Consider the following 18,347-nt stretch of genomic DNA (forward strand, 5'->3'; position numbering starts at 1 on the left):
CGGCCGTGCCGGGCGGGGGGCGGGACCCGGCGGGTCCCCACCTGCGTGGGCGCGCGCTGCCCCGAGGGGTGGGAGCCCGGGCCGGCGGGAGCGGCCGGGAGGCGGGCCGGGCAGGAAGGCAGAGGGAGGGAGGGAGGGGACGGGGACTGCGAGGCGGGGAGGAGCCGGCGCGCGGCTGGGGCTGCGGGGGCGGCGGCGCGGCGGCGGCGGCGGCGGCGGGTCCGGCGGTGGCGGCAGGTGGCCCCGCGCGCGGCGGCCGGCCCGGCCGGGGGCGGGCGGGAAGGTGGCGCCTCGGGCGGGGGCCGGTCCCTGCTCCCAGGTGACCTGTTCCGGCCCGGATCCGGGCGGCCTCGCCATGCAGCGGCGCGGCGCGGGGCTCGGGTGGCCGCGGCGGCAGCACCAGCAGCAGCAACCGCCGCCGCCCGCGGTCGGCTCCCGGGCCGCAGCCATGGTCCCCCCGGGCCTCGGCGGCCGCCCTGCCTGCGCGCTGCTCCTGCTCTGCTACCTGGTGAGCGCCGGACCCTGCTCGGGTCCTCCCCCCTGCGCGCGGGGCCCGGGGGACGCGGGCGGGGTGGGGGGGCGGCCGGGGACCCCCGCCGCTAGTTTTTCGCCGCTGCGCCCCGGGCGCTCCCGGCACCTGGGATGGGCAAGCCCGGGGCGCGTGGACCGCACTTGCCGCGCGGTTCTTTCTGCTCGCTCCGCCTGCCGGGCTCGCTCCGGATCCGCGCCGGGTGCCCCCCGGAGATCTCTTCTCGTTCCTCCTTTGCACTCGGGAGCCTCGGTCCCCCCGCGGCCGCTCCCCAGCCCCCTCCCCTGCGCTCCCGGGCTCCCCGCAAGCTCCTCTCTCTCCCGTGCCCGACTTGGTCTCTCCGCGCCTCGCCCCGACCCTCTGAGTGTCCGCTGGGTGCTCCCAGCCAGGGACGCCTTTCTCCCTCTGCACCTCGCGTCGCCGGCGCTCTCCAACTCCGCCTTGGTCACTCCAGCCAAGTTGCGGATGCCGGGAAGAACACTAGTTCTTGGTCGCACGCTCCCCGCCCGCCCGAGTGGTGACTTCAGCTGCGTCTCGTACGCTGTCAGTTCGGAGACTGTTGGGCTTACGCGTGTCGGTTTGCCATTTGCACACTGCTAGTCTCTGTGGCACTCATCAACTAAATGGCAGTAACCTATTTTTCCGAAACCAGCTCGTTGGGAATTCTAGTGTCTTTGAGACCCTCGCCGTAAGGTGGGGGGAACTGCTTCGAGTTCCTTTGAGGGCTGCTGGCTGCTGTTTTGAATTCTCCGAAACAATAGTGAATTCACACAAGGTGACACCCTTCCTGCCCAGCCTGTCTTATGTCCCAGGACCCTGAAGAAACCTGGGGTTATCTCGCCATATATTACTGTAAATAAATGAAATGGGAAATGCTGAATCATGAAACTGATGTAATAGGAAATTCACAGAATGCTAAAAAAAAAAAAAAATGAGCAATGTCATTGTCCAGAATTCTTTTTATTTCTGTAGCGTTGTCATTCTGCGGAGTCTTGCTTTTTAGAAGCTGAAAACTATTTAGAAAATACTAACGGGAATTAGAATTTGATTCCAAAGACATTTGCCAAGTTGCTTTTAATGCTCTTAACTTCTTGGCTGTTGTGTTTTTTGATGCAAGAGCGGGTACAAATGTGCATTGTGATTCTGGCTTTGCATCTACCTGTTGAGCAAGCTGTGCTGTAACTCACATTTCAGAATTAGCCAATATCAGTTTTGGGGTTGGATCTGCTTCATAGTTTCATAAGGAGTTGGCAGTTAGCATGACTGATTCCCCGCCCCCCCCCCCCCCCCCCGCTCAAGGGATATTATTATTTCATATTTATGCCACAGGGTGACGGCACAGAGGCTCATAAATAAAACTGCCCTAACAAATGATGGGGTTTCAGGAGCTCCGGGCTGCCCGCAGATGCACAAGGGACGTAGTACAGCAGTGTGTGAAACCTGTGCAGGTGATCTGGAATGTTCCACGTGGAAATCTCGTGACCTACCCCGGGGGGACCACTTCTTGACAGCTCAAGAAATGAGAGTAACGGGAGCTAAGCCTGGAGGCCTGCGTGGTCTGGGCCGAGTGGGGACTGGCAGTGGAGCAAGTGTCGCCGTGGGGTGTGGAACAAAGGGGACGTGGAACAGGGGACCAAGCACGGGGCTGATGGCAGGCCGGCTGCAGGGAGATAGATGGCGAAACGGCAAGCTAGGGCTCAGGAAAGAGAGGTGATAGAAAAATGTCACGGTGTTGGGGGGTGGCTAGAACACGGATGGATGTCTTGGCAGCCCGGGAAGGAATGGGTTTGGAACACCGTGGAGGGGAGACCGTCGGTGCTCCCTGGGTGGCACGGGCTTCTGATGTGTGCCGTGGAACAGGAGAGACTGTGATAGGTGGGAGCCGTTTGGCAACAGAAAGGAACCTAAGGAAGCAAAAGCCTCGTTTAGGAGGTGGGCTCCACGGTTTCCCGTGAACGCCCCGGCCTTGGCAGGGCGCTCTCCCTGAGGTCCTGCTGCAGGCTGGGGCGTCCTGATCCTGCACAGGTGTGGAGTGTGAATCAGGAAGAGTGTAAACATCCCCGTGAAACACCTGGCAGGACTGAGGCACAAAACAGGTGCGTAGTTGTGTGCGGTCCGCTCAATCAAGGAATGCTTCCTGGAGGAAGTGATTGGTCAGGAGGATGGGAGAGGACACGTGGAGGGTAGAAGTTGAATGGAATAGCTAGGCAGGGTCTCCGATAGGTAGATACTAGGAGAAGCTGTTCGGTCATTTGGAAGCCTGTATTGTAATAATAGTAGCTTCCAAAGTGTCAAGTTATTTGTAAGCTTTGTTCAGTGTTGACACTAGCCGGAACTCTGTAAGGCAGGAGCCATTCAGATCGTCATTCAGATGAGGTGTCAGGCTCAGAGAGGGGGAGTAAGCTGCCCTGGGCCACACAGGTAGTCAGGGATTAAACCCGAGTCTGTCTACATCCGAAGCCTAGGCCCTCACCCGGGCCACTGTGTTGCCTTCTGCATTTTGCTGCCGGTAACCCAGTCCCCTCAGGAGGAAACGTGCGCCATCAGCAAAGCTCTAGCCATTAGCTGCTGCCCCGCAAGTGGCCAGGATGTGAGGTCATGCCGAAAGCAACCTAAGACACAAAGCAGGAAGCGCAGGCCACAGACTAGAAGCAGGATGTTAAAGAGAGAATGAATGGGTCAGAAAATCTTTGCCGCCGGTAACGGAGCGATGAAGGATTGGTGCTCTCTGGTGCCAGGGACTTGGATTTGTGAGTGTGTGTCTGGGGGGCACGGTGCGTGCGCCTTGGGGCCGGGCCAGTTGCCCTTTCGTGACGTCCTCCCTTCTTTGCTGAGTGGCTTTCTGAACGGATGCCTTTAAGCCCTGGCTCGGGGTCGGGGTCGGGGGCAGTGCGTCCGGCAGTCGGGGTCCCGAGCAGGTGGGTGCTGGTGGGGGCCGCACTCCTCCCTCTGCTGGGACAGCGTAACCTTCAGTGTGTGACCAGGAAGACACTGTGACTGTAGCTAGGATACTGCCAAAGCATGAATAATTGTGATGAGGCCTGAAAGATAAGTCACGGAACTATGCCAAGCAGATTTCTGAAAAGATGATCCCCGGGTCCAGCGGCTGCCAGAAAACGCTGGGTCGCCAAAGGTCAAGGTGCAGAGAGCCTCTTCTGAGAGGGCGAGGGCCTCGAAAGCAAAGGGTCGCGACGTGGCTGCCACCGAGGTCTCTGGTGCCCAGTGACGGCTCCATGCAGCCTTCCCCTGCCAGGCACACCCCCTTGTCTTTTTTTTTTTTTTTTTTTTTTAATATCATTAGCTTTCCCTTTCTCCACTCCTGTAGCCAGCCTACAACAGTGGAGCTTCAGGAAGGCAATTTTGTCCAGTCTGAACTCTGGTCTCCAACGTGCAGTTTTTTCTTAAATGAGAAGATAAATCTCACGGTGGCCAGTATGGATGTCAGCTGTAGAGTGGACGGACGTGCGTACCTGTTAAGACAACCAGAGGACAACAGTCAAAGGACATTAGCAGCCCGGGTTTCAGCGGGGGTTGTCGTTCGATGTGGGTACTGTTAGCATAACACACATGATCTTTGAGGTTTCCCCAAACCATAGCACACCGTCATCCTGGCCATCGCTCCTGCCAAGCCTGGTGTTCGCCTCTGCCTTCTAACCGGAAGTAGCCTCAAGTGAATTCAGTTACAGTATAGATAGGCTCATGCCATGCCCCTGAGAAAGGACCTCGGGGTCGTGGGCCAGCTGAGTGGGCACTGAGCACACTGTGCCTTGGCTGTCTTGCCCCAGGGAGGGGCTCACGACGCTTGGGGAGTTGCCTCCGCCCGGTGTGTGTTTGTGGAAGGGACAGTACTCTTCCCAGACACGAGGCACACGGATGTGACCAAGTTAAGTCTCCAGATTCCCTCACCCGTATCCAGAAAGGGGTGACAGGTGTCAAGGCAGGTGCGTACATTCAGGGCCTCATTTTGGGTGTTTCTGGACGGCCATGGCTGACTTTGGAACCAGCCGCTGTGGGTGTGAAGTGTGGTTCCGCTTTGTAGGAGCCGGTCTGGCCCGTGGGCAAGTTCCTGATGTCTCTGAGTCCATGCATTCTCTCTGCTGGAAAACTGGGGGTTTGTGAAGCTTACAAGTGAGGCGTTCTCTGGCGTTCTGTTGGAGAGGATGAGGTTCGGAGCGAGCGACAAAAATGCCTCGCACACAGTAGACACTTGGCGAAATACAGCCAAACCCAAAGAACCCCCGTATTAAAGAACCCGTGTATTAGGTCATGCGGGGGAGGTCTTCCACTCCTGGGTGAATCGATCATGTTCGTGGTCAGCTCTGTTGGGAAGGAATTGTGCTTGCCTGGGAAATGTTTCCCAAGGCACATCTTTTTTTTTTTTTTTTTTTTAAGTCCATATCGACATCACCACCCATTCTGCTTAATTGCCTGCTTTGTTGACATAAACAGAATTTTTGCTTCTATCCAGTCAGCAGAAATGGGAAAACTAGGCCTTCTAGGCTAACGCAGTTACCTTTTTGACCTATGCAAGTTTGATCCAGCCCGTTCGGAGAGAGAGTGCGCGTGAGCCAAGGTTGTCTTAGGTGACGGACGGGGCAGAAGGGGCGGCCATGGGGAGAGCAGACACGCCACACACGCCGCGACTGTTCACCTGTCGGAGCCGCGCGCGGGTTCGAAAGAGGAAATGAACTTCCCGGAGTGGGACTTGAATGATTTCAGATTTTTCAATCTCTCTGTCCCTTCCTTAAATACCAAGCGGGCCGTATAGAAAAAACAGCCAAGTTTCCTCTGCTCTTTGGAGCAGGAGAAAGGCTATTTGAATAGAGTCTCTTGCTATTGATTTTGCTTAAAGGAATCAAATGCAGTCATCCTAAAAGAAATTTAGGCAGTAGTGGTTTTTTTTTTCCCTTCATGCAGAAAATACATAAATTCATCTGATTCTGGCTTCCCAGGCTGAATCCAATGCATTTAGATCTCTAGTTTTGAATCTTCTATCACAGGGCGGTCATTTCTTTGCTTTTTTTTTTTTTTGAATTATAACACACACACAATTACACAAAGACGAAGGAATCAAATCGCTGTGTGGCGATGGCGTGACACGGTCAGATTTAACTGTGGCCAGGGCTCACTTGGGGGAGTCACCGGATGTGTGAGGGCCCATGTGTGTTTCAGAGCCCAGCTGTCTGAGTGCAGGGTAGAACAGGAGCTTCTGGGTGAGACCTCTGTGGGGTGGCTTAACCTAAGGGGCCCAGAAATGCCCCCCTCCTGCCAGAGATCTCGCGAGAGCTGCGGTATGTTTGGGCTCTGCTTGGAACGCATTATCCACCAAACTGGCATAGAAATGCAGATATGTGACATTACCTCAGTATTTTTTTTTCATTATCGCATTAACATGGATGAACCTGCCAGATGAGCAGAAATCCAGCAGAGACAGAGAGAGCGAGTGAGCGAGCGGAGGGATGGGAAATTTAGAAATTTTCGTTGGTATTTTTGGTGTGGAGAAGTGGAAATTTCTAGAAGGTGTGTGTGGGGGTTTTCTGAACAATCTGGAGGGATAAAATCCCTAGGAGAAGCCCCTCCTCCCCGCCACGGGGGAGGTAAGGTGGGTGCCTGGCTGGCTGACCACACAGGGGACCTGGGAGATGGCAAAGGCTAGGAGTGCTTGGAGGAGTGAATGAGGAAGTGGGGAAGGGGTGACTAAGGGCAGGGCAGTGGGGACTCCGGGTGGGATCAAGGCTTTGGGTTTCTGTACAGGTGCCCCCAGGGGCTATGGAGCGGTGGGTCAGGGTGGGCAAGGAATACGCATGCCCAGTGCCTTAGGTGAGCAAGGGCACGCACTGACTTCCTGCTGTGCACCACACTCTGTCCTACAACCTTGACCGTCACAGTGACGTGGACTCTGACCTCATAACTTCTACACTAACCGATGCGCGGGTAATGTTTCCGCTCGTGTCTTGCATCCTGGCGAGTGAAATACTTGAGGAGGTTGGACACGTGTCCTGCCTGTAGCCCGGGTCTCTGCAAGTTAATTGCCTTATTTTCCTGGCAGGAAACAGGTTAGAACCACACACATGACTTAGCCAGGAAATCAGCTTCAGCTTAATCAATATTTAGAGTGTGATGTGTTGCTAATCGGTGTCGGTTTTGTACATAACAGCGGTGGCCACAGCTCCTGGCGTAGCAGCTGCCCGCTGGGTCTGCTCCAGCCCACGGGATGCCAGCCTCCTGCATTGCAGAGGTGCCCAGAGGCTGAAGGTGATGACACCTCCTGGAGAGATTCCCATCAGGCTTTGCACAAGCCACCTAGGGTGATTCTGAGGCCTTCTGTGGGCTCGCCCCCATTATATTAGGAAAGCACCGTCCCGTCCCCGAAGTTGCCTTCTCTTGTGCTCAGCCATCACTCGTGCATCTCTGGCTGCTCAGATAATTCACGGGCAGTCCAAGAAATTATGTCTCTGCCCAACCCAGCTCCAGGTCGCTTCCAACTTCGATATTTTCTGAAACAGTAAGTCAACATGCACCACCGGGAAACCTTACAAGTCTGTCTCATCATGTCTCATCACTGAGACGTGAGTGCACCTGTGCCTGAGTTATTCATCCATTCCCTCTATTGCTAACAGTTTTTTTTTTTTCTTCAGAATTTGGCATTGTGGCACGGTGGGGAAGCTGCTGTCTGGGACACTCAGATCTCTTGTCCGAGGGGCTGGGTTGGACTCCTGGCTCTGCTGGGATCCAGCTTCCTACTGTTGCATGGCCCGGGAGGCAGCAGATGATGGTTCAAGTCCTTGGGTGCCTGCCACCCATGTGAGAAATGTGGATGGAGTTCCAGTCTCCCAGCTGCAGCCTGGCCCAGTCCTGACCTGTGAATGGAGGTCTCTCTCAATCTCACTCTCTCTTGCTCTGCCTTTCAAAGAAATAAAAACAAATAGGTAGGGGCTGGTGCTGTGGTGCAGTGGGTTAAAGCCCTGGCCTGAAGCGCCGGCATCCTATATGAGCACCAGTTCTAGTCCCCACTGCTCCTCTTCCGGTCCAGCTCTCTGCTATGGCCTGGGGAATCAGTAGAAGATGGCCCAGATCCTTGGACTGCTGCACCCACATGGGAGACCCGGAGGAAGCTCCTGGCTCCTGGCTTCGGATCGGCACAGCTCTGGCCGTTGCGGCCATCTGGGGAGTGAACCAGCAGATGAAGACCTCTCTGTCTGTCTCTACCCCTCTCTGTAACTCTGTCTTTCAAATAAATAATAGAAATCTTTAAAAACAAATAGGTAAATAAAAGTTTGATCATCTAGAAAAGAGGTTGGCATGCTGTGGCCGACTGTGTGTTTTCTAAGCAGAGTTGCGTGGGTGCACAGTCTCCCCGCTCTGTGGCCGATTTTAGCCCAGCAGAGTTGAGTGGTGGTGAGGGGCTCTGAGTGGCCCACAGAATCTGTAATATTTACCTTCTGGCCTCAATCCAGAGTTGTGCCCTCCAGTGGAAATGCAGACAGATTTAAGTTTCTGGAGGCAGGTGTTTGGTCTGGTGGTTAAGACCTTAGTTAGGACATCTGTATCCCACAGCAGGGAACCTGGGTTCAATACCCGGCTCCGGCTCCTCACTCCAGCTTCCTGCCTGGTGGCAGTGTTAGCTCAGGTAATTGAATTCCTACCACCTGTGTGGGAGAGCTGCATTGAGTTCCCTGCTCACAACTTGGGCCTTGGCCTTGGCCTAGCTACTGTGGGTGTTTGGAGAGTGAACCAGTGCATGGTAGCTTGCTCTCTCTGCTTCTCAAATAAAAATTGATAAATAAGTAATCTAAAAAATGTTCTATGTGCCACATTGAAAAAGTGAGCACATATAACTATTTTTTTTAAAGATCTATTTTATTTATTTGAAAGACAGAGTTAGAGAGAGAGAGAGATGTCTTCCATCCGCTGGTTCACTCCCCAAATGACCACAGAGCTGAGCTGATCCGAAGCCAGGAGCTGAGAGCTTCTTCCAGGTCTCCCACGTGGGTGCAGGGGCCCAAGGACTTGGACCATCTTCCACTGCTTTCCCAGGCCACAGCAGAGAGCTGGGTCGGAAGAGGAGCAGCCGGGACTAGAACTGGTGCCCATATGGGATGCCAGCACTGCAGGCTGAGGTTTTAACCCACTGCGCCACAGCGCCAGTCCCAACTAATTTTAATATATTGTATTTTATTGAACTTGATGTATCCAAATGTGATCATTTCAAAGCACAATCCACAGGGAAATTATCAATGAGATATTTCACAGCCCTTTTTAAAATACAAAGGCTTCGGAATCCAGTGTCTATGTTATGCTTGCAACATAACCCAGCTGGGACCAGCCACAATACAGGTGCATCATCTGACTTGTGATATCATGTTGGTAACTTATGCCCAGAGCTGCCACCCCCGGGGTCGAATCTTACTACTCTTGAGACTTGAAATCGGGAGAAAATAAAGTAATCTTCCTCCCAAGACATGGAGATCTCCCTTGAAAGCAAATTTGGAGGGAGGGCCCTCGGGCGTCTGGGCAGGGTGCGTGTGGTCCTCTTTCCTCCACAGCAGAACTGTCCAGCAGATCTGAACCGTCCTTAGCACACCGCACCTCGGAATCTGGGAGAGAAGAACGCGGTGTTGTTAGCGATCAGATGGGAAATAATGAACACAGCCATTGTTAAGTGCACTTTGCGGTGAAATATAGTGATACAAAATGGCCTGTTCGCAGCATTCCATTTTAAAAAGGTTTTTGCCGGCGTTCTTGGCATCCATACCTACAGTGTCACCAGATGTGACCTGGGCTTTGGGCTTGGGTGAGTTTTTGAGGTCTACACGATGAGAATAATGATGAAGTGTTTTTTCATGAAAAAAAGATTTTTATTTATTATTTATTATTTATTTGGAAGTCAGGGAGAGTGACAGATCTTATATCCACTGGTTCTCAGGGCTGGCCCAGGCCAAAGCCAGGAGCCTAGAACTCAGTCTGGGTCTCCCACACGGGTGGCAGGGGCCGGAATGCTTGAGCCAACACTGCCGCCTCCCAGGATGTGCACTGGCAGGAAGCTGCAATCGGAAGTGGAGGTGGGACTTGAACCTGCACACTTGGATACGGGATGTCCTAGTGCTGTGCCAAACGCCCGCCCAGAGGAAGAGCTCTGAGCTCTTCTTTGGAGAAGACAGGATGGGGTATTTACTATGCCAAGTGTGTCCTGGGCTGTGCTGCCAAGTGTCTGGCTGGGTAGGCAGATGTCTGTGTTCTGGGGAGCTCAGCAGGCACAGGTGCACTGGCCTCCCATCGGCCTTTCTCCTGGCCCTGCCTCCCTCGGCTCCAGCCATCGCTGGCCTTAGGGGCGCTCTGCGGTGGGCTCTACAGCGAGCTGAGCTCCTGGCTGTGAATGACCTGTCACTCGGACTGTAGTTTTGATTGGCTGGCAGGCAGACTTCAGGGCGGACACCCCAGGCAGACAGGAAGTGGCAACTCTCTGGTCTTCCTGTTCGGTGCTGCGGGGTGGCAGGTGGGGGGGAAGGGAAGGACCTGAGCTGGGCCTCACCCCCCACCCGGCCACACCCACACCTGGACTATACCCACCACCCAGGCCATGTGGCAGAAGGTCACCTCTTGGCTGTCACTTCCTTGTCAGCGAAACAAGGAAGTGGCTGGTGACAGAGGACGCAGCCACTCTACCGTCCTCTCCTAATTGTAAGATTGCTTTTATACTTGCTGTCCCCCTGTAATTTGCCAGTAGACTCGGGGACATAAAGCACTGGAGCCTCCTCCTGTGGGGGCGGCCAGTTTGGAGTGTACCCACCCCCCCCCCTTTGCATTTCTTCCCACAGGTTTCCCATGAGTAATCAAAAGACACGCATGGCCAGCCCTTGTCCTGCCCTCCCCCCCGCCACTGGAGAAGTGTGGTTTCCCACTGTCCTCTTCTAGGCTGGGTGCCCCTCCTCCACCCTTCTTAATACTCATGGGGTACAAAGTTCAAGAAAGAGACTCTGTGTTGCCTATCTCCCTCCTAACACTGTCTCCCTGCCTCCTCCATGGGAATAGCCAGTGCCAGGTGCATTCAAGTAAGTATGGTCACATGTGTAAGGATGGTATTCCTGAGTCGTTATCTATACACGAAGACCTCCCTTTTAATGGCTGTATAATATTCCTCAAAGAGATGCACTGTAACTTATTTAATTAGCTCCCTCTTGTTGGGTATTGAAGTGTTCCAGCTTCTGATGGTACAAAGAATTCTACAGGGACAATCTGTGTTTATATCACTTTACACAAAATCCTAAAAATGGAATTCCTGGGCCAGAGGGTGGGTGCATGTATACTTCCTGTAGATACTGACTGATTGGCCTTAAAGAGAATTCTGCCCCCGGCGGTGCAGAGGCGAGCTCCTGCCAGGGTCATCTGGTATCTGACTTGTTGATCTTTGTGAATTTAACAGGTTTAGTTAGAATGGTGTCTCTTTGTAGTTTCCATTTACATTTCTCTTGAGAATTTGTTTCCTTTTTTAAAAAAGATTTATTTATTTGAGAGAGAGAGAGTTGCAGACAGAGAAAGGGAGAGACAGAAAGAAAGGTCTCTGATCCACTGGTTTATTCCTCAAATGGCTGCAACAGCCAGAGCTGGGCTGATCTGAAGCCAGGAGCCAGGAGCTTCTTCCATGTCTCCCACGCAGGTGCAGGGGCCCAAAGACTTGGACCATCTCCTGCTGCTTTCCCAGGCCATAGCAGAGAGCTGGATCGGAAGTGGAGCAGCCGGGACTCAAACCAGTGCCCATATGGGATGCAGGTGCCGCAGGCATAGACTTCACCTGCTGTGCCACAGCGCTAGTTCTGAGAATGTTTCTAGTTGACTGTCAGTTGCTTTCCGAGGGGATCCTCCCCACCCCATCCCCGACTTGGATTCTTTGCCGTCAGGGAAATAAAGTGCAGGTTCCTTGGGCGGGAATTCAGTGTTCTCCAGGGCGCAGACCCTGTCTTTCTTATCAGTCTGATATCCCTGTCTCTTTGTGTTTCTGTCCCCATTCTGTTTTCTGGCCAAAGCAGGCTGCTCGCCATCCCATCATTGCACCTGCCTGTCCCTCCCTCCCCGCGCTGCCGTTCCCTCGCCTCTACCCAAGAACGCAGTCCTCACAGCCTGACGGCAGCACCATTTCTTCCCTGAAGCCTGTCTTCAGCCCCCCGGGCAGAGTTGCTGTCACTGGTGCTGGGCCCCTAGGGCTCGTGTGTCCTGTGGGTGGCGCACTGGCCACAGACTGGAGGCTCTGGCCGAGACTTCAGAATTTGTCCATCGTTGCCTCTGCTACAGCCCTAAGCCAGAAGGCAGGAATTGCTGCTGCTTCTTTCTGGGAAGAGACCGAAGTGACTTCTTTCCCCCCGGTTGAAATATTCACAGCGTACAATGTACCGTTAGAACAGCTGGGAGCTGTGTGACCCTCACGGCTTTGTCATCACCCCACCCTGGAACTCCGGGCGTCAGACACCAGCTCCCCGCGGTCCCCCAGACCCCCACAAACCCTGCCCCGCTTGCTGTCTCCCTGAATGCGAACACTTGTCCTTCCGTGTCTGCCTTGTTTCACTTGGGAGGCCTGCGAGGTTCATCCGTGTGGCAGCACCTGCCAGAGCTTCCGCCCTTCTTTGGCCTGAATAATATTCCATTGTGTGAATGTACCACTTCGGTTTCTCCCAGCACACCAGAATCTTGAGTTTGTTCCCCCTGATGGACCCTTGTGTCTCCTTAAGTTCTTGTGAATACTGCGGCTAGGAACAAGGGTATGCGAATATCTCTGCAGGCCCTGGCTTTAAACTTTTTTGGTTATAGATCCAGAAATCAGGTGGGAGCGTATGGTCATTCTGGGCTTCCGATTCCTGGGGAGCCGCGATTCTGGTTTCCATTTTGCATCCCTATCTACAGTGTGCAAGGGTTCCAGTCTCTTCACTACCTCATCGACATTTGTCCCCTTCCGGACTGTATTTTGTATTTTTAAAAAATATTTTGGCCGGCGCCGTGGCTCAACAGGCTAATCCTCCGCCTTGTCCCGGTTGCCCCTCTTCCAGGCCAGCTCTCTGCTGTGGCCAGGGAGTGCAGTGGAGGATGGCCCAAGTCCTTGGGTCCTGCACCCCATGGGAGACCAGGAGAAGCACCTGGCTCCTGCCATCGGAACAGCACGGTGCGCTGGCCGCAGCGCGCTACCGCTGCGGCCATTGGAGGGTGAACCAACGGCAAAAGGAAGACCTTTCTCTCTGTCTCTCTCTCTCTCACTGTCCACTCTGCCTGTCAAAAATAAAAAAATAAATAAATAAAATAAAATAAAATAAAAAAATATTTTATTGGCCAGTGCCGTGGCTTAACAGGCTAATCCTCCGCTTTGCGGCGCCAGCACACCGGGTTCTAGTCCCAGCTGGGGCGCCGGATTCTATCCCCGTTGCCCCTCTTCCAGGCCAGCTCTCTGCTATGGCCCGGGAAGGCAGTGGAGGATGGCCCAAGTGCTTGGGCCCTGCACCCCATGGGAGACCAGGAGAAACACCTGGCTCCTGGCTTCGGATCAGCGCGATGTGCCGGCCGCAGCGGCCATTGGAGGGTGAACCAACGGCAAAAAGGAAGACCTTTCTCTCTGTCTCTCTCTCTCTCTCACTGTCCACTCTGCCTGTCAAAAAAAATATATATATATATTTTATTTATTTATTTGAGAGGCAGAGCTACAGACAGAGAGAGAGATGTCTTCCATCTGCTGGTTCACTCTGCAAACGGCCACAATGGCTGGAGCTGGGCTCCTATGAAGCCAAGAACCAGGAGCTTCTTTCGGGTCTCCCATGTGGGAGCACCTGGGCCATGCTCCACTGCTTTCCCAGACCATAAGCAGGGAGCTGGATCGGAAGAGGAGCAGCTGGGACACCAACCAGCGCCCATTTGGGATGCCGAAGGCAGAGGCTCAGCTTACTACGCCCTCTGTTTTGTATTTTTAACCATCGTGGCTCAGTGTGAAGTGGTATAACGTGAGCATTTTGCTGCTATGTGCTGCATACCTGAGTCACAGTCGTGTTTAGAGGAGCTCTTGGCATCTATCAATAGCTCCTGTGCATAAGAGTGCCTTGGGTTCAAGACCTAGCTTCCCGGATCTCTTCTGAAAGAAATGTCCATGGGGACAGGGCTTGGTTGTTTCAAGAACTCGCTAAGTAAGCGCACAGCTGAAATCTTCCTTGGCACGTGTCCTATCATCTATGCTGAAAAAAAGAAAAAAAAATCAGACAAAGCAGACTGTGCTCCAAGCCTGCCTGCGTGTGTAATTTGGAGCCGTGGAAGCCTCCTGCCGGTCCATCCGTCATGCTGGCTTGTCCTGGCTCCAAACTTCCACGAGAGAAAGGGGCCAGGTTGGCATCCCTGGTAGGTTCCCTCGCGGATGCGCTTTGAGCACATCTCCTTCCCTTTGATTGGGCAGCGCTGGCCTGCCGTTTGAAGTCAGGACAATAGTTTGACGACCTCTGAAGCTGGGCTGTCTCGTTTGCAGTCGAAGGCAGGTTCCGCTGCGACTGGATTTGCGATGACACAGCCCCTGTGCTTGGAAGCCAGCTCTGGAATTATCGCCACGTCGCTTTGAGAGTCACATTTCGAGCAACAGATGCTGCTGGAGCTGGGAGGGGAGTGGAGCCTAATTTTCATCTGTGCCTGTGTGCGTTGGTTTCTTTCCAATCGTTCAATAGTAGTTGCGACACCTTTTATCTTCCTCCCTGATGGTTTTCTGCAGATTGAGATTTTAAGCCCAGGAAAAGAAGGATTCACATATTGGTCTGCTGGTTTCTTTTTGAACTCTCTATGTCACTTACTCTTCCTTCTTTCTGTTTCAGAACTTCGTGCCGTCTTGGGGGAGGCAGACTTCTCTCACTACGTCGGTGGTACCCAAGGCTGAGCAGACTTACAAAGACTTTATTTATTTTACCGTCTTCGAAGGCAGCGTCCGCAACGTCTCCGCGGTCTCGGTTGAGTATTTATGCTCTCAGCCTTGCGTTGTCAGCCTGGAGGCGGTTGTGTCATCCGAGTTCCGGAGTAGCATCCCTGTGTACAAAAAAAGGTGGAAGAACGAGAAACATCTTCACACCAGCAGGACCCACATAGTGCATGTGAAGTTCCCCAGCATCATGGTTTACCGGGACGACTACTTCATCAGGCACTCCATCTCGGTGTCGGCAGTGATACTGCGAGCCTGGATCACTCACACCTACGGCGGCGCCGACCTGCACGTGAAATGGGAGGCGGACTTGCTGCACGCCGTGGCCAGGAACTACACTCTGCTTCAGGCGGTCCCGCCCTTCGAGCGCCCCTTCAAAGAGCACCAGGTGTGCCTGGAGTGGAACGCGGGTTACCTCTGGACCCTGCAGGCCAACAGGATTCCACAGTGTCCTCTGGAAAATGGTAGGTCTGTCGTTGGCCTCGCGTGGAACCAGGTCCTGCCGCCCAGAGCCTGGATCGCGATAGGATGGCGGGAGAGCGTGCTTGCATTGGCGGTAGTGGTGGGTGGCGGAGGCCAGGGATGTACTGAGGACTCTGGGGACAAAGGATTGGATGTGAAGATGGGGAAGAGAGGAGAAGATTAGTTGAGAAGATGACTGGGGGGAGGGGGCGAGAGGCGGAGAGTGGGAGCCTTTGACCTCCATGCCACTGAGAATACGCACTGGGAAAAGTTTCCTTCCCACCCCTGCACTTTTGCTTCTTAAAGCAGAATGTCTTATCCAGAAGGAGGCGACAGAGCTGGAGTCGGGGCAGTACCCGAAGGCAGCTGTAACCCCTGGCTGGGTTCAGCTCCTGCGCTCTCGCTGGCTACTTACGCACCCTGGAACTCGGAGCCTTGGTTTCCTTAAAGGGGGCCAACATGATTCCCTGGGAGCCGTGTTGTGAGAATTAAAGGGCGTGGACTTGTTCAGCGCATCATCGGCGCTCATTAAAAAGTAGCCTTGATGTTGGGAGAGTGCGAAGTCTCAGCTTTGCAGGACCTCTTCAAGAGGCTCCCAGCCCCCCACCCCACCCCCCGGGGTCTGCCTGGGTCCTAGAGTGCCACCCTACTGCCACGCAGCGCTTTGGTTGTCCATGCAAATCCCCAGGCTCCAGCCTTCATCCACATCTGTTGGGGGGCTGGGTCCTGGCTGTTCCTCGTCACTGATGCACCCCAAAGCTTGAACCACTCGACCAGGGCCAGAGCTGCCGGGATTTTGACGTTGGAGTGACTGGGCTCCGACCGGCAGGCAGGCTGGGCAGGTGCAGGAGACCCGTGGGGCTGGGGCAGCAGAGCCAGCCGCGGATGTTCCTGACGCCTCCTGGTGTGTGACACGAAAGTGACCGAAGGACACACGCTCCGAGTTCTTCCTCTAGCCACAGCCTCATCCCCACCGGGATGTGCCTTCTTCCAGGCTGTATTTGGGGAGATAGTGGCTGAGGTTATTTCTGGGTGCTACCTTGACATGTTCATGTACAAAGGAAGTCGCCAAAATGCTAGAGTCCTGTGTACCCCTCCCCACGCCTCCCCTAATGGTGCCATCTTCCATCACCATAGCGTGACGTCAAAGCAGGGATCCAGTCTTGATCTAATGCCGGAGACTGAACTGTGGGCTGCATTCCAGTGTCAGCAGTCTTCAGAGGCACGTGTGTGTGTGTGTGTGTGTGTCTATAGAATTTTGTTCTACATTGCAGCTTAAGTCTGCATTTGTGCAGGTGTTAAAACACAGAGACATCTAGAAAATCTCTATGTGTGTGTGTGCATGGGGGTTAGAATAGGGTGGGTTTTTTTAATATATATATTTATTTATTTGGAGAGACACACAGAGAGAGATTCTTCAACTACTGGTTCCCTCCCCAATGGCCGCAATAGCCTGGGTTGGGCCAGGATGAAGCCAGGAGCCAAGAACTCCATCCGGGACTGTCATGTGGATGGATAGCAGGGGCCCAAGTGCTTGGGCCATCTCCCGCTCCTTCCCAGGTGCATTGGCAAGGAGCTGGATGGTTCTCTGGGCGGTTGTTTAACCTGCTGGGCCCTAGCGCTGGTTCCCGGGGTGGGTAATTAAAGATCTGAGGTAAGTGGGGCTTCGTGCGCTCTCCTTGACCACCCTGTGCCCCTCTTCCAGGCAGAGCCCCATGCTAGCATGTGTCTGGAGCGCCCTCTGCAGGGCTCTGACATTTGGAGGGAAGGCAGTCGGAGACCCAGAGGGCCACCACTTGGGCTGTGCCTCTCTGCCTTTGTCGGGGGCTTAATGATTCCACTTGGTGTTTGCCAAATCAGGTATCTCTAAGCGAAGAAAGACCGACTGAGTGGCAAGCTCAAAGTTTCCAAATGAAATCGTTTAGGAACCAGCTCAGCACCAAGGGCACCCCCAGGCGCCCTGCACATGCGAGATGTCTTTTGTTCCTTCCTGCATTGGCAAGGCTCTGGAACGGCACCTTCAGGGCATTGCTTTTGGGGCGAGAACCAGTGCAATCAAACCGACAAGCCCAGGAGAACCTTTCCTGAGAGTTCATGTCGCTGAAAATAGGAGAGAGAGCTCCCAGCACCCGCAAACCCAGCTCTTTCCCACAGCTGTGATATGTTTACACAAATGGCAGGGGCAGGGTTGGGGAGCGTGGGGGCCTAGCCTCTCTCTCTCTTTAAACATCCCAGGAGCGGTGCTGCAGCCCTGGGCAAAGCGGGGCGGGAAGGGGCTGGTTTCTGGCTTCATTATTTGGCTCCTGAGTGAGGCACGGTGCTGAGCCTCGGCCGCCCGCCCTGCCTGGCCCTGCAGTCTGCAGCTAGCGCTGATGGCAGTCAGGGGCTGATTCTGTGCCAAGTGCCTGGTGGCCTGCGAGGACTCTGGATGACTTCCTGTTCCTTTCTGTTTATTAAGGGGGCATCCGGGGCCCCATGTGCAATGGTCCCGAGTGCGGCTGGAGTGCCCTCCACCCCCCACCTCGCTTAGCCTGCCAGGCCAGGACTACGTGTGCCTGCCACACCCCTCAGCACCTTATCTCCTTTGCCAACTCCCCAGCCGGGCCTCCAGACCGAGCGTTGGTGGAGACGCAGCCGGCTTTTGTCCATCCTAGCTGAGTAAACCTAACCCGGATCAGGGGTCGGCTGCATGTGTGTGCCAGGGCCGGGCCACATGCGCCCTGGGCACCTGTTCCTGCTGTGACGTGGGCGAGTGAGCCAGAGGCGGTCAGGCTGGCAACGCCCGTGGCTCCTCTCATTGTCATTTGTTTCCTTGGGGGAGGGGACAGGCGTTCTCTGTTGTGCCACGCAAGTCACAAGTGCACCTGACTCAAGTGTGAACTCAGTGAGATCAAGAAACCGGTCATCCAGACCAGGGGTGTGGGCCCCAGCCTGGGGGCCACCTGGGCTTGCCAGCTGTAAGACTATGCCAGAGGTCAGCCAGTGCTGTTGCCTTGTGGATCTATCCCAGGTCAGTCATTCTGACCACGAGTACTGCTGTCATCCAGACCTAAGCCATGTCCTACTCTGGACTTCAACACTGTCTGCAAGGGCCACCCAGCTTGGCCTTGATCCTGGCCCCAGCAGCCGGTGCAAGCCAATCATATCACTTCCTGCCTGTAACCCCGCCTCTGGCTCTCCCCTTGCAGTTAGGATCACCCTGGCCTCTGGAATCCACCCGAGTCCCTTGCTGGCCTTGTCTGCTATCACACTGGCTTGCTGGTTTCTCCTTGAAGCACCGGCTCTGTTCTTTCCCACTTTGGGACTTCTGTGTGTGTACCCACACCCAGACCCCTGCCTGGCTGGCTCCCTCGCCTGGCTCATATCCTGCTGTAATGCCACTTCCCCAGGCAATGGCTGCCCCACCCCTGCCACCGTGCCCTATCATGC

At 54.5% G+C, this 18,347-nt stretch overlaps 1 protein-coding gene across 1 annotated transcript in view; it reads left to right on the forward strand.

Annotated features, from left to right (window-relative positions):
* The first annotated feature begins 355 nt into the window (after positions 1-355).
* The window catches only part of SEL1L3 (SEL1L family member 3), a 108,178-nt gene continuing 90,186 nt past the window's right edge, over positions 356-18,347 (forward strand). The window contains exons 1-2 of the mRNA XM_062212862.1: positions 356-508; positions 14,356-14,920. Of these exons, the coding sequence (XP_062068846.1) occupies positions 356-508; positions 14,356-14,920 (718 nt within the window). The remainder of the gene's footprint in view (positions 509-14,355; positions 14,921-18,347) is intronic.

Source organism: Lepus europaeus, chromosome 16 (genome assembly GCF_033115175.1).
Source record: "Lepus europaeus isolate LE1 chromosome 16, mLepTim1.pri, whole genome shotgun sequence".
NCBI classification, from domain to species: Eukaryota; Metazoa; Chordata; class Mammalia; order Lagomorpha; family Leporidae; genus Lepus; species Lepus europaeus.